The 17,057-nt window shown below is 40.6% G+C and overlaps 1 protein-coding gene across 3 annotated transcripts in view; it reads right to left on the bottom strand.

The window, feature by feature from the left end:
• ATP8B4 (ATPase phospholipid transporting 8B4 (putative)) overlaps window positions 1-17,057 on the bottom strand; it is a 292,569-nt gene that overhangs the window by 238,868 nt on the left and 36,644 nt on the right. For all 3 annotated transcript variants that reach the window (XM_027554041.1, XM_027554043.1, XM_027554042.1), the window contains one exon: window positions 3,780-3,838. In XM_027554041.1, coding sequence (XP_027409842.1) covers window positions 3,780-3,838 — 59 coding nt within the window. The remainder of the gene's footprint in view (window positions 1-3,779; window positions 3,839-17,057) is intronic.

The raw sequence follows: 17,057 nt of genomic DNA, 5'->3' as shown, positions 1-17,057 counted from the left end.
ATCAGAGTCTTTTCCAATGAGTCAGCTCTTCACATCAGGTGGCCAAAGTTTTGGAGTTTCAGCTTCAACATCAGTCTCTCCAGTGAACACCCAGGACTGATTTCCTTTAGGATGGACTGGTTGGATCTCCTTGCAATCCAAGGGACTCTCAAGAGTCTTTTCCAACACCACAGTTCAAAAGCATCAATTCTTAGGTGCTCAGCTTTCTTCATAGTCCAACTCTCACATCCATACATGACCACTGGGAAAACCATAGCCTTGACCAGACGGACCTTTGTTGGCAAAGTAATGTCTCTGCTTTTTAATATGCTGTCTACGTTGGTCATAACTTTCCTTCCAAGCAGCAAGCATCTTTTAATTTCGTGGCTGAAATCACTATCTGCAGTGATTTTGGAGCCCCCCAAAATAAAGTCTGACACTGTTTCCCCATCTATTTCCCATGAAGTGATGGGATCAGATGCCATGATCTTCGTTTTCTGAATGTTGAGCTTTAAGCCAACTTTTTCACTCTCCTCTTTCACTTTCATCAAGAGGCTCTTTAGTTCTTCTTCACTTTCTGCCATAAGGGTGGTGTCATCTGCATATCTGAGGTTATTGATATTTCTCCTGGCAATCTTGATTCCAGCTTGTGCTTCTTCCAGCCCAGGGTTTCTCATGATGTACTCTGCATATAAGTTAAATAAGCACGGTGACAATATACAGCCTTGACATACTCCTTTTCCTAGTTGGAACCAATCTGTTGTTCCATGTCCAGTTCTAACTGTTGCTTCCTGACCTGCATACAGGTTTCTCAAGAGGCAGGTCAGGTGGTCTGGTATTCCCATCTCTTGAAGAATTTTTCCATAGTTTATCGTGATCCACACAGTCAAAGGCTTTGGCATAGTCAATAAAGCAGAAATAGATGTTTTTCTGGAACTCTCTTGCTTTTTCGATGATCCAGTGGATGTTGGCAATTTGATCTCTGGTTCCTCTGCCTTTTCTAAAACCAGCTTGAACATCTGGAAGTTCACGGTTCACGTATTGCTGAAGCCTGGCTTGGAGAATTTTAAGCATTACTTTACTAGTGCCTGAGATCTGCACATTTTTTAAAAAACCCTTTTCCATTTGAGGTAATATCCTTTAAAGCTACGCGAGACTGAGCGAAAGGCCCATGGCTTCTGCCTTACCTAAAAGGATAGCCCACGTATGAAGTGCTTAAAAATCCTTAAAATCAGATAGATATAGATTCAAATACTATCTCTATAAAGAATAGCTCATGGGGTCACTTTTTGTTATTCTGCTTTAATCCATACAATAAGTTTATGAAATCACTACACTTATTATCTGTAATTTTTATCTGAATAGACTGAGGCTGAGAAAAGTCCTACAACTCATGTGTGGCCAGACATCCTATTGGGAGTTCCCAAATCAACACACCATCAGCCAGGTCTGGTAGGGACCCTTGTTCACTGTAGGAGGGCCTGGCTTATCCCCTTTGAGCCATGGGAAGGGTCATTAGACCCAGGACACTCATGCCCCTCTCTGCTCTGCAGCTTCCTTCTCTCAACTCTTGGTGTCATTCTTGGTTTTCCTAGACCTTAATGGGCTTTGTTTTTTCCTTAGTATGTTTAAACTCAGAGATGAAGCTGCCTTATTCCATCTGCTGCAGCTGCAGAATATTGTTCTACTGCCTTGTCACTGTTAAGAAGACCAACAGAAAACACACACATCTGTGTGCTTCTGTTCAATATCATGCAAGCTCAAGAAAATAAAAACCTCTGTTATGATTGGCGTATTATTATTAATAGTAAAAGAAAGATGAAGCAAGCATGGCAAATGGTTACTACCTATTTAATCTGTGTAGTGGGCATACAGGTGATATATTATTTCCTGTACTTTTCTCTAAGTTTTAAATATTATATAAATTAAGTAAAAATAACTATAAAGGATAGTATCATCTTACAAGTAACATAAAAAATATGGCTTTCCTTATACAGTCACTACTCACAGAATGAAAATACTTCTTACATATTGGAAAAATAAGGATATAGCCAAATATGTAAATGCATGATTACCCAGTAGTAGATTACTGAACTTTTCCCCCGAGATCTTAAAATATAGATTTCTACTCCTCTTATTTAGGATTTGGTGGTCAAGACTTTCAAGGGTCATCCTTAAGAGTTAAGGAACTGGCTATAAAATGGATAGAAAGGCATGGGGCCAAGTCTAGTGATCACCAGCCAGGCTAAATGACCAGATGGCAGGAGGCTGCACAGAGTGGAAATAATCACCATGAAGAAAGTCATCCTCCCACTCCCACTCCAGGCTAGAAAGCACATTCATTAGCCTTCTGAGAGAGATTCCTTCTCTCATGGGGAGGCTTACTTTAACCAAGTTTATAAAATAAATGAATAAAATCAGAGTTGCCATGTATTATTCTAATGAGAAATCTGTCATAGAGGCAGTGTGCTGTAGAGAATCTCCCTGTAGAGAATCACAAGTTAGGTAATTAGCACAGCATGAGAAGAGGAGTGGTTAGCTATCTCTGTTGGTATTGAGCTAGAGCCGTCCAATGCTTTCATCTACACATATGGAAATGACCTCCCAAAAGGAACCAAATACTAAAAATAATCCATTGGCCAAAATTCTCTCTCCTCTAGCTAGTTCCTGGATGGACACTGCTAAAGTTTGTCCCAAGAAACTCACATTGCTACATCTTAATAGTCATCAAACCCCTCTGTGAATTCAGACTCTGGTTAATGTGCTAGTAACTCAATCATACCAGGTCTTATAGGCTGCATGTCAACCGCAGCATCAATTCTACCAATTATCTTTCTTAGAACTTATCTTAAAAGCCCATGTAGCAACTTAAGTTGAGTCAAGGAAAGAGGAGATTTTAATGAGAGTCGGACACGACTGAAGCAACTTAGCAGCAGCACCATGACATAATTCACAGTGTTCACCAGTGTATCCCAAGTTTCTAGAATAGTGCCAGTCACTTAGTAGATGTTCAATAAATACTTATGTAAATGAAAAAAAAAAAAAAAAAACTTGCTTAAAAAAAAAAAGGTACTTCAGGGACTTCCCTGGTGGTCCAGTAGCTAAGAATCCACCTGGCAATGCAGGGGACACAGGTTGGATCCCCAGTCAGGGAATTAAGATCCCACATGCCTTGGGGCAACCACTGAGCCTGAGCACCACAACTAGAGAGTCTGTGCACCTCAACAAAAGATCCTGCACGACGCAACAAAGAGCCTGTGTGCCCAATAAATACTTTTTTTAAAGTAGTTCAGTACAAGCTTAAAGCTCACACATTTTAAATAATAATTCTCACTGCTCACTTGATAAATACAATCATTCAGGTTGGGGAACTTTCTCCTACATACACTTTTCCACATTCAGCCTGAGTTGCTTAGAGAAAATCCCCAAATGTTATTCATCCCCCATCAGCCACTTTCACCACTTCTATCACAAAGTACTACCATAGAAGCCTGTTTTCATAGTATCCTTACATTATTCAAGTGCCCAATGGGCACCAGAATAAACTAAGCATCATTCTTAAGAAGATACTTCATCTTATTCCCATACCAATATGAATACCAATCATTCTTAATGTGTAAAAAAATAAGTGTATAAACATTACTAAAATCTAAATTTATTTTTAAAAATCTGAAACATATGGCACCCTGCTATTAAAATGGGCCAACAAAGTTTTTAGTGAAGTCAAAGTTCTAGAAGGTATGAATCCTACTATCTTAAGACCTACCCCAGGTTGTGTGCGGGATATGTGTTTTACTCACTTTGTACAGGAACTTCTCATTATATTCACGGTCATTGGCTTTTACTATCCGTTCCACTTCTAAAGAGAAAGAGAAATCAGGTAAGAAATTAAATTTTCAACCAAAAGAAACATACGACTCATTAAACTAACATCACATAGGTTACTTTGATTGTCATCAAGGTTGCAAGAATTCTTTCTTTTGAAATTTGAAGGGCATTGGTTTTTTTCCAGCCTAAATGTTGGAACATGTATCGGAAAAGTCCCCAAATGGAAAGCTGAAGTGTTTTTCATTGTCTTTCTAACGCCAGCCATAAAGCAAAACAGTATGTGTCGCCAATTTCTATATCCCTTTCACTCCATAAAGACCCTTTCTGTTAACTTCAGGTAGTTTCTAAAAAGTTTCTAAAAAAAGCTATGTCAAATGCCACACTGGAAAGGAAATTTTGTTTTGCTATAGAATTGTAAGACGTAATATAGCCAAACAAAACCATACTGAAGTGGCCAGTGAGGTCACTGACCTAATGGTTATGGAGCCAATGGTAAAATGTCTAAACAATCCATGCATAGTGAGAGGAACTTGACATCTTCAGGACACTGAGACCGGCCCTTAGCTGGAAATGGCCAAAAAAGTCAAATCTCTTCGGAAAGCAAATGCAGAATTCCAGCTCAAGGTAGCAACTTATGAAGATCTTGAAGTCATCTCCTCCCCATAGACACACCACATCAACAGCTATACCTGGAACAAGTTCCTCTGAAAAACACCTAAAAACTAGCTGGGTGATGCCCTTCACATCAGGCAAACAAGAGGGAAACCAATCAAAGCAGGTAGGAAAGTCTGAGACACAATCTCATCCCCACACAAAGGAGAAGGGAACTCAAAACCCAGAGCTTCAACCTGAGAAGCGAAGGGTTCATACCCCAACTTTCCAGATGAGTACCTGAGAGACAGCCTCCAAAGCATCTGCTTCAAAGACCAACAGGGCAGGACTACGGCAAACTGAAGCACAGCTCTTTAAAGTGCCTACAGGCAGACTCACCCACCCCAGGGCCCAGCACAGAAGCAGCCTTTTGAGAAGCACCAGAAAAAGACTCACATTCTAATTTTAAAACATTGGTCTTAGGGGCACGGACCTCTGGCATACTCCCCAGAGATGGCAGTTGGTGGATACAATCTCCCTGCTCTACCTCTGCCTTGCTAATGCAGATGGGTGCCATCTTATATTTCTTCCTTTATTCTTTTTCTTTTTCTCCTTGTCTTCTTGTTTTCCTATTTCTATTTCCCCTTTTTATCTTCCAATAGGTGCTATCTTCGTACTCCGCCTCTACCACACTCCAGAGTTCTAGGATCCCCTGGAGGGGAAGTCCAAACACACTTGGTGCCCCAGTTTCTACATCTGATGACCCAGTTTTTTACAGCTGCCACCCAGGGAATACTCCTTGGCCACTTGGCTCTGAAAGCCACAGCCTTGTGTTCCTGGATCCTATGGAACTGTAAAAATCAAAGATTCTGTTCTTGGCAGACTACCATCCTCAGGGCACTGCACAGACAGCTGACTAAAACACATTCCCAGTCTTTCTGAGAAAGAGAACTACATAAAACCTTGGGCCTGTGGGGCAGGCTTCTGGTCTGGCACTCAGGGGACTATACACATGCTCCCAGGGAATAGAGGCCGAGGGACACAATCTTTGCATTCTCTCTCTACCTCACTCCAGCTCACCAAGATCTTCAGAAAGGAGCTTATCCCTTCTCTGGGGCCCAATTTTTCTGTCTACTGCCAGCGGACAGCTCTATATCACCTGAAAGTAAGTACAAATAACAAACTAATAGGACCACAAACCCAAAGATTATCATATTGCAGAAATTAAAATTTGTAAAGGGCAAAACTGTGGGAAATTCTTAAAGAGATGGAAATACCAGACCCACCTTACCTGCCTCCTGAGAAATCTGTATGCAGGTCAGGAAGCAACAGTTAGAACTGGACATGGAACAACAGGCTGGTTCCAAATGGGAAAAGGAGTATGTCAAGGCTGTATATTGTCACCCTGCTTATTTAACTTATATGCAGAGTACATCATGAGAAATGCTGGGCTGGATAAAGCACAAGCTGGAACCAAGATTGCTGGGAGAAATATCAATAACCTCAGAAATGCAGACACCACCCTTATGGCAGAAACTGAAGAAGAACTAAAGAGCCTCTTGATGAAAGTGAAAGAGGAGAGTGAAAAAGTTGGCTTAAAACTTAACATTCAAAAAACTAAGATCATGGCATCTGGTCCCATCACTTCATGGGAAATAGATGGGGAAACAATGGAAACCATGAGAGACTTCATTTTGGGGGGCTCCAAAATCACTGCAGATGGTGACTGCAGCCATGAAATTAAAAGACGCTTGCTCCTTGGAAGAAAAGTTATGACCAACCTAGACAGCCTACTAGAAAGCAAAGACATTACTTTTCCAACAAAGGTCCATCTAGTCAAAGCTATGGTTTTTCCAGTAGTCATTAACGGATGTAAGAGTTGAACTATAAAGAAAGCTGAGTGCTAAAGAATTGATGCTTTTAAACTGTGGTGTTGAAGAAGACTCTCAAGGGTCTCTTGGACTGCAAGGAGATCCAACCAGTCCATCCTAAAGGAAATCAGTCCTGAATATTAATTGGAAAGACTGATGCTGAAGCTGAAACTCCAATATTTGGCCACCAGATGCGAAGAGCTGACTCATTGGAAAAGACCCTGATGCTGGGAAAGATTGAAGGCAGGAGGAGATGAGGATGACAGAGGATGAGATGGTTGGATGGCATCACTGACTCAATGGACATGAGTTTGAGTAAACTCCAGGAGTTGGTGATGGACAGGGAGGCATGGCATGCTGCAGTCCATGGGGTTGCAAAGAGTCGGACATGACTGAGTGACTGAACTGAACTGAACTGAAAGGGCAAAACAAGACAGTGCCCCAGAAACACCAGCAGAGCATGTTTCTGTAGTAAGAGTAGCAAATTCCTACTCCATGTTTACTGAACTCAGAGTTGACAAAAGAGTAATAATGGTGGAGCAATGAAAGTGATGGAAGAAAGATGAGTCAAGTAACAAACAGATGTCAGTGTTGGACTCTCCTAGTAACTGACCTGACCATCTCAACCTGGGATTCCCTTATCCCACAGCTCTCCACCTAGATAAGTGACAGATCGTAAAAAGTATAGGGATGTGATAAGAGTTTGATAAGAAGTAACTTGGAGGCACATATTAGGGATGAGGAAAGGAACAGCAAGAGAGAAACAAAGAGGAGGAGATAAGAAGGAGATAAAGATAAGGGAGATGAACAGGGAAAGAAGGAAGGTAGGAACATGTCTTACCACCTGTACCATGGTACAGGCATGGTACAGTACAGGTACTGCCAGGCATCATGATTTATAAGAACTGATTCCTATTTCCCAAAAGTCTAAGAGGAATCTAAATGTCTCTACATCCCCTGTGTTGGCTCAGCTTTCAGGTATGAAGTTCACCTCTGAGGACTGCTCCTGACAAACAGTACCCTGTCTTTGGTTATGACTGGACTCCTAGCATTTGTAGAGTATTTATCTGTTTGATAGCCACCTACATGACTTCCTTCTTTACCACTGAAAAAAGTCAGTTCCCTGTATAACTCTGAAATTGAGAACCCACCAGGAAGCAACCTCTCAAACAACCGCCCTCTGAAAGAACGATTTCAAACTCTGACTGTAAAAGCATAATCCTCTCTTTCTTGCTGATTCTCCAACAAAGAGCAAAAATATCAAAGCCCGAAATGAGGTTTTGCAGGCTAAAGAGACTTAAAAACTTAAAAAGCTAGATGGTGTTTTTATTCCCCACATCGACCCAGGCATAGTAAAACTGCTGACAGGAAAACAACTGATGTTATTGGCCCACTGGCATCCTGTATGTAATTTCCAGATTAGCTGTAAGTTAAAAATCAGATGTGCTACTGTGCTCAGTGTTATATGGCAGCCTGGATAGGAGGGGGATTTGGGGGAGAATGGATACATGTATATGTATGGCTGTCCACTTGAAACTTTCTCAACACTGTTAATTAGCTATACATCAATATAAAATAAAACATTAAAAAATCAAATGTGCTCATATTAACTGGCTTTAGTTTAGCTCATATACATTCAGTTGATGATCATTTTTAAATTACACATTTATATGAAGCACATCCAAGCACAGAATTCTATAGTTCTGTGTCTAGTTTTGCTTACTCTAAATATCCTATCCAGTGTCTCCATGAAACTACACTCCCTAAGGACTGAAAACAGCCATTTTCCAAAGTGGCCCAAGGAGTAATTTCTGTGCTGGGAAATTTTGGATCTTCTCCCTAGTGTTCACACTGCTCTTGCCCCTGAAGACTTTGTTAGAGCCAGGAGGTCCTCTCCTCTATTTATATCTGTGTGCTCGCTTGGTAGCTCAGTCATGGCCAACTCTTTGTGACCTCCCTGGACTGTAGCCTGCCAGGCTCCTCTGTCCATGGAGTTTTCCAGGCAAAAATATTGGAGTGGGTTGCCATTTCCTTCTCCAGGGGGTCTTCCCAACCCAAGGATCAAACCTGCATCTCTAGAGTCTCCTGAATTGACAGGCAAATTCTTTACCATTGTGCCACTTGGGAAGTCCCTATTTATTTTTAAATTCATCTTATTAAGTCTTCATCTTTACTTCTATACTTTCAGTAAGCATTTTCTTTCTGAACTGAGTCTTCATGAAAAAAATTCTGGCAGATTTTCATCCATTCCTTAAGCCCTGCAAAATTCTGGCTTTGGATTTAAATTCCTACTTTTCTGCCTTTTACCTTTTTATGCTAGGCCTGAATTGTCTTTGTAGGAACTGACATTCTTCCATGTACTACAACAGTATGTGAGGGGATATAAACCCCTGTTGGCAATAAGTCACATCCTGCCAAGAAGAGGAAGCCGAGACCGAATTCCCCATAAACAATGCCCACTGAGAACTGCTCTGAGGTTCAATGACTTAACGCCTGCCACTTCATAGGCATCCTTCGAAATGGGAGAGTAATAAAAGGAAAGTGCTCACCAAGGAATTTATCATTTACCAAGGTAAGCTCATTCCTGCACAACTGGTGTCACTAAATGTGTCTGGTTCCAAAAAGAAGCAAAGTGATACACATGGATTATAGAATATAGTAAGCTAGCATATGTTCACAGTGAAATGAAAGAGCTCACTGTTCAAGATAACATGTCCTTCTACTTCCCTTTCCTCTCAGGTCCCACTGAAATGACAGAAAATATTTTTCTAAAGAATAAAAACATAACAGTGCTAGAAAATAAGAATGTGAGTTAGCAGAGGCTCATATATTTTAAAGACAGTCTAGAAAATAAAATAGAAATCAGATGGAATCAAGTTGCCCAAAAAAGAAAAACATAGGAACAATGCTAGCCAAAAGAATTAGAAGAGTGGTTTTTCACAATGGTGCCCCAGACAAGTTCCAAATTCAGCCAATAAATACAAAGATTGAGAGTGTGCTGTAGTTACGCCTATTAGCTTGGCAGAATGATTAATAGGGTAGCCTTTTACTCTAAGGGGTGTCCCAGTTTGGGAATACTTCCCTAGTGGTCCAATGGTTAAGAATCTGCCTTCCAATGCAAGGGACATAGGGTTGACCCCTGATCAGGGAACTAATATTCCACACATCACAGTGCAAGTAAGTCCATGGGCCACAACAAGAGAGAAGCCCACTCGCCTCAAGGAAAGATCGCACGTGTCACAATGAAGACCCCACATGCTGTAACTAAGACCTGAGGCAGCCAAATAAATAATAATAATTTTTTAAGTGTCCCATGTTTGGAACATAAGTTATCTGATACCCTTAGTTTGGGAGCATTATCAAAATAATTAAATTGTAATTGAGCCAGTTGGGCCCTCTTACACACACTGCCCTCACCCATTGAAGAGAGCAGGCAACATGCTGAGGGAGGAGACCAAGAGTGGGTGTTCAGGCCTAAGAGAGAAGCAGCTGCAAACCTCCACATCACCTACAGCTGACTTAAGCCCTAGTAAAACCTGCCTTCCTGGAGTAATTGTGGTGTTTGCCAGATTGCCTGACTATACCACAACATTACAGGATGATTATCTCTGCTCCTCCCAAATTCAAATGTTGAGACTTAATCCCTGATATGAAAATATTTGAAAGCTTTTGAAAAGTAATTAGGTCATGAGGGTCGAGCCCCCACAAATGGGATTAGTGCCCTTATAAAGAGGCCCCACTGAATCCTCCTACACTGTTAGTAGGAATGTAAATTGATGCAGCCACTATGAAGAACAGTAGGAATGTCCCTTAAAAACTAAAAATTGATCTACCATATTATCCAGCAATCCTACTCCTAGGCACATACCTGGAGAAAACTATAATTCGAAAAGATACATGCACCCCACTGTTCCTTGCAGCACTATTTACAATAGTCAGGACATGGAAGCAACCTAAATCTTTATCGACAGGAATAAAGAAGATGTGGTATATACATAAATGGAATATAACTCAGTCATAAAAACAAACAAAATAATGCCATTTGCAGCAACATGGATGAACCCAGGGATTGTCATACTGAATGAAGTTAGGCACAGAAAGAGAAATATCATAGATTGTTTATATGTGGAATCTAAAAAAAAGGTACAAATGAACTTATCTACAAAACAGAAGTACAGTCACAGATGTAGAAAACCAACTATGGTCACCAAGAGGTAAAGGAGGGGGGAATAAATTACGAGTTTGGGATTGACATATACACACTGATATATATATACATATATATTTTCACTTTCATGCATTGGAGAAGGAAATGGCAGCCCACTCCAGTGTTCTTGCCTGGAGAATCCCAGGGACGGGGGAGCCTGGTGGGCTGCCGTCTATGGGGTCGCACAGAGTCTGACACGACTGAAGGGACTTAGCATGTATATATATATGCTGCTGTTAAGTCGCTTCAGTCGTGTTGGATTCCAAAGGACTCTCAAGAGTCTTCTCCAACACCACACTTCAAAAGCATCAATCCTTCAGTGCTCAGCTTTCTTCACAGTCCAACTCTCTCACATCCATATATGACCACTGGAAAAACCATAGCCTTGACCAGACGGACCTTTGTTGGCAAAGTAATGTCTCTGCTTTTGAATATGCTATCTAGGTTGGTCATAACTTTTCTTCCAAGGAGTCTTTTAATTCCATGGCTGCAGTCACCATCTTCAGTGATTTTGCAGCCCAAGAAAATAAAGTCTGATACTATTTCCACTGTTTCCCCATCTATTTCCCATGAAGTGATGGGACCGGATGCCATGATCTTCGTTTCCTGAATGTTGAGCTTTAAACCAACTTTTTCACTCTCCTCTTTCACTCTCATCAAGAGGCTTTTGAGTTCCTCTTCACTTTCTGCCATAAGGGTGGTGTCATCTGCATATCTGAGGTTATTGATATTTCTCCCAGCAATCTTGATTCCAGCTTGTGCTTCTTCCACCCCAGCGTTTCTCATGACGTACTCTGCATATAAGTTAAATAAGCAGGGTGACTACATATATATATATATATATATATATATGAATCAGTGAACTGAAATGGACTGGAATGGGTGAATTTAACTCAGATGACCATTATATCTACTACTGTGGGCAGGAATCCCTCAGAAGAAATGGAGTGGCCATCATGGTCAATAAGAGAGTCCGAAATGCAGTACTTGGATGCAATCTCAAAAACGACACAATGATCTCTGTTCGTTTCCAAGGCAAACCATTCAATATCACAGTAATCCAAGTCTATGCCCCAACCAGTAACACTGAAGAAGCTGAAGTTGAACAATTCTATGAAGACCTACAAGACCTTTTAGAACTAACACCCAAAAAAGATGTACTTTTCATTATAGGGGACTGGAATGCAAAAGTAGGAAGTCAAGAAACACCTGGAGTAACAGGTAAATTTGGCCTTGGAATACGGAATGAAGCAGGGAAAGGACTAATAGAGTTTTGCCAAGAAAATGCACTGGTCATAACAAACACCCTCTTCCAACAACACAAGAGAAGACTCTACACATGGACATCACCAGATGGTCAACACCGAAATCAGACTGATTATGTTCTTTGCAGCCAAAGATGGAGAAGCTCTATACAGTCAGCAAAAACAAGACAAGGAGCTGACTGTGGCTCAGACCATGAACTCCTTATTGCCAAATTCAGACTGAAATTGAAGAAAGTAGGGAAAACCACTAGACCATTCAGGTATGACCTAAATCAAAACCCTTATGATTATACAGTGGAAGTGAGAAATAGATTTAAGGGCCTAGATCTGATAGATAGAGTGCCTGATGAACTATGGAATGAGGTTCATGACATTGTATAGGAGACAGGGATCAAGACCATCCCCATGGAAAAGAAATGCAAAAAAGCAAAATGGCTGTCTGGGGAGGCCTTACAAATAGCTGTGAAAAGAAGAGAAGCGAAAAGCAAAGGAGAAAAGGAAAGATATAAACATCTGAATGCAGAGTTCCAAAGAATAGCAAGAAGAGATAAGAAAGCCTTCTTCAGCGATCAATGCAAAGAAATAGAGGAAAACAACAGAATGGGAAAGACTAGAGATCTCTTCAAGAAAATCAGAGATACCAAAGGAACATTTCATGCAAAGATGGGCTCGATAAAGGACAGAAATGGTATGGACTTAACAGAAGCAGAAGATATTAAGAAGAGATGGCAAGAATACACAGAAGAACTATACAAAAAAGATCTTCACGACCCAGATAATCATGATGGTGTGATCACTGACCTAGAGCCAGACATCCTGGAATGTGAAGTCAAGTGGGCCTTAGAAAGCATCACTACGAACAAAGCTAGTGGAGGTGATGGAATTCCAGTTGAGCTATTTCAAATCCTGAAAGATGATGCTGTGAAAGTGCAGCACTCAATATGCCAGCAAATTTGGGAAACTCAGCAGTGGCCACAGGACTGGAAAAGGTCAGTTTTCATTCCAATCCCAAAGAAAGGCAATGCCAAAGAATGCTCAAACTACCACACAATTGCACTCATCTCACACGCTAGTAAAGTAATGCTCAAAATTCTCCAAGCCAGGCTTCAGTAATATGTGAACCATGAACTTCCAGATGTTCAAGCTGGTTTTAGAAAAGGCAGAGGAACCAAAGATCAAATTGCCAACATCCGCTGGATCATGGAAAAAGCAAGAGAGTTCCAGAAAAGCATCTATTTCTGCTTTATTGACTATGCCAAAGCCTTTGACTGTGTGGATCACAATAAACTGTGGAAAATTCTGAAAGAGATGGGAATACCAGACCACCTGACCTGCATCTTGAGAAACCTATATGCAGGTCAGGAAGCAACAGTTAGAACGGTACATGGAACAACAGACTGGTTCCAAATAGGAAAAGGAGTACGTCAAGGCTGTATATTGTCACTCTGTTTATTTAACTTATATGCAGAGTACATCATGAGAAATCTGGACTGGAAGAAACACAAGCTGGAATCAAGATTGCCGAAAGAAATATCAATAACCTCAGATATGCAGATGACACCACCCTTAGGGCAGAAAGTGAAGAGGAACTCAAAAGCCTCTTGATGAAAGTGAAAGTGGAGAGTGAAAAAGTTGGCTTACAGCTCAACATTCAGAAAACGAAGATCATGGCATCCGGTCCCATCACTTCATGGGAAATAGATGAGGAAACAGTGGACACAGTGTCAGACTTTATTTTTCTGGGCTCCAAAATCACTGCAGATGGTGAGTGCAGCCATGAAATTAAAAGATGCTTACTCCTTGGAAGGAACATTATGACCAAACTAGATAGCATATTCAAAAGTAGAGACATTACTTTGCTGACAAAGGTTCGTCTAGTCAAGGCTATGGTTTGTCCTGTGGTCATGTATGGATGTGAGAGTTGGACTGTGAAGAAGGCTGAGCACCAGAGAATTGATGCTTTTGAACTGTGGTGTTGGAGAAGACTCTTGAGAGTCCCTTGGACTGCAAGGAGATCCAACCAGTCCATTCTGAAGGAGATCAGCCCTGGGATTTCTTTGGAAGGAATGATGCTAAAGCTGAAACTCCAGTACTTTGGCCACCTCATGCAAAGAGTTGACTCATTGGAAAAGACTCTGATGCTGGGAGGGATTGCGGGCAGGAGGAGAAGGGGACGCCAGAGGATGAGATGGCTACATGGCATCACTGACTCGATGGACGTGAGTCTGAGTGAACTCCGGGAGTTGGTGATGGACAGGGAGGCCTGGCGTGCTGCGATTCATGGAGTCGCAAAGAGTTGGACACGTCTGAGCGACTGATCTGATATGATCTGATATATACACAGCTGATTCACTGTGCTGTACACCTAAAACTAACATAGCATTGTAAATCAACTACACCTCAATAAAAGGTTTTAAAAAAAAAAAAGAAAGAAAAGAGGCCCTAGAGAGTTCCTTTGCCCGTTACATTATGTGAAGACAGCAAGAAGACAACTATCTATGACCTAGGAATCATGCTCTCATCAGCCCCCATATCTGCCAATACCTTGATCATAGACTTCACAGCATCAAGAACTGTGAGAAATAAATTTATGTTGAGCCACCCAGTCCGTGTATTCTGTTATAACAAATAGAACAGACTGAGACACACGGGAAAACGTCTATGTGAGCTGACTCTATCACTGAACCTCCTATTTAAAGGAGAGGCCTGACAGGAAAGAGACTTTGAAACCACACTAATCCATCTAGTCCTTCATTTGTAAATACAAACCAGCAACCATAAGTCACATAAGACATCTGAGAAAAACCAAGAACGCAAAACAGAAGATTCCAAGGGGAAGAGAGAATTCTGAAAACAGGTGGGGGAAGGGGGTTGTTTTTGTTTTTAATTCTAATTAGTACCTTGAAGATATTCAAGAAGACATGGCGCCCATGAAACAAGAGCAAGCTAATAGGAACAAAGAAAATACAGGACAAGGAAATTAAAAATATTTAATGCACAAACTGTATAATAGGAAAGACAGAATGAAAACTAAGACTGAAGAAATCTCTTAAAATATATATGAAAATGACAAAAATGAAATGTGAACAAAAAAAAACACTTGGGAGAAAAAACATAAACAGTGGGTGGGAGGAAATAAATAGAAGAAAATTTCTCTGTACAAGAATAAGACAGCTCTTCAAAGCAAAAGGGCCATCAAGTGGCAATCAGGATGAATGAAAATGAACCATAAAATTTTGAATTCTAAAAATAAAGAGAAAAACATTAAAAACTTCCAGAAGAAAAGAAGTTTTCCTCCAGAAAGAAGTCTTACTCCACAAGGAAAAAAATGGGTAGCCTCAGAGTTACAAGAACTAGACCAACATGAAATTTCTCATCAGCAACAAGGATGATAGAAAACACAGGAGTGATGCCTTCCAGTTTTAAGGAAAATATTTTGAACTTAAAATTCTATACCCAGTAAAATAATCAATCATGAAAGGACAATAAAAACATCTTTAAACATGCAAGAGCATTTACACACAAGATGTCTCCAAAATAACTACTCAAGAATGTACAAGAAGAATAACGGTTTAAGTATTGAAAGTAAATTTGAGTGGAGGAAAAAATGAAAGGATAATGATCAGCTAGAGTCCATAATGAAAATAAAAATGCCTGACATGATGACCCACACATCTGTTCCAGGTGGACCACCAATTCTACAGAAAAAAGGAAGGCATGGCTAGTAGTAGTAGTGTTAGTCGCTCAGTCGTGTCCAACTCTTTGTGATCCCATGAACTGTAGACCTCCAGTCTCCTCTGTCCATGGGATTCTACAGGCAAGAATACTGGAGTGGACTGCCATTCCCTGCCATTCCCCAGGTTTGAACTGTGTTGCCGGCAAGATTCTTACCATTTGAGCTACAGGGAAGACCTTAAAAGGTAAAATAAACCAATTTCTTTGGGAAAGTACAATTATGTATTAGCTCTTGGCTAAAACAATAATTTCTCTAAGAACTCCCCATAAAGTAGTCATTGTTTGATACAAAGAACATAAAGTTAAGACTTCCCTGGTGTCTCAGTGGTAAAGAATCCACCTCCCATTGCAGGAAACACGAATTTGATCCTTGATTCAGGAAGCCCCACGTGCAGTGGAGCAGCTAAATCTAGGCACCACAACTACTGAACCTGCACTCTAGAACCTGGAACCACAGCTACTGAAGTCTACATGCCCTCGAGCCTGTGCTGCGCAACAAAAGAAGCCACTGCAAGGAGAAGCCCACACACCACAACTAGAGTAGCCCCCACTAGCAGCAACTAGAGTAAAGCCCGTGCAACGACAAAGACCCAGAACAATCAAACATAAATACATTGTTTTTTTGAAAAGAACATAAAGTGAGATTTTTAGAACTGTATTTTATAATAAGCCTAGGGATATCTCAAATACAATCCCAAGAGCCCAACAAGAGTTTCTGTGGGCCCAACATTCTGTAGTTTCTAAGGCCAAACATCAGTTCTCTGCTGAAGTGATGAAGTTCAAAATATATTTTAGGTTATTTAAATGAGCAAATGAACTTCATGTCCTTTGAGCAATCATCTTAATTATTATTCCTCTCTGGTGAAGTACAAGTCAAGAGTCGTCACTTCTGTTCCTTAAACCTAAAGTAAGAAACCGACTTCAAGAAAGAGATGAAGACAAATGTATATAAACATGCTTTACAAAGTATGTGAAGATGTGAGAGGGGCAACAGAGACTTGACTCTTCAAGGGAAATTATAAAAATGCCTCTCAAAAGTGTTTACCTGACCCTAAGCCCCCACCCTGTTGCCCCAGGGGACGTTAACTCCCCTGTAGGTCTAGCTATACTTACATATGGCCAAGCAGACAACCATGGAGAAAGCGAAAAAAACATGCAAGGCTGTATGATGATTGTGGTTGGCCCCTTTCACCATAAAAAGAACTTAAATTTTCATTTTATTACTGCATTTGTATAAAGAAAAATATATTACTATTCTATAATAAAACATTTTTATAGATTTAAAAAAGTATTCCTCTCAACTGCACTTGTGCTAAACACTAAATGACTGTAAGGTTGAGATTGAACTTCCTAGGAAATACCTGGAAAGCTGCTACTCTGTGTTGCTAGCTGAGTATAGATGTATAAGGCAGAAGAGCAAGCTGGTAACAGTGTTAACATTCTTTTGTGACAGCTGAGGAGCCCACCAAAGACATGTGCTTGAATAGGAAGCCATCCTTCACCATTTCAGTGGGCAAGACAATAGCCATTAGCAGAAGCAAAATTATCTTAGACATTGTTTTTAATCTGCTGCAGAAGAGA

This window comes from Bos indicus x Bos taurus, chromosome 10, assembly GCF_003369695.1.
Source record: "Bos indicus x Bos taurus breed Angus x Brahman F1 hybrid chromosome 10, Bos_hybrid_MaternalHap_v2.0, whole genome shotgun sequence".
Taxonomy (NCBI): domain Eukaryota; kingdom Metazoa; phylum Chordata; class Mammalia; order Artiodactyla; family Bovidae; genus Bos; species Bos indicus x Bos taurus.
Note: the sequence above shows the minus strand (reverse complement) of the source record. Positions and strands in the feature narration are given on the sequence as shown.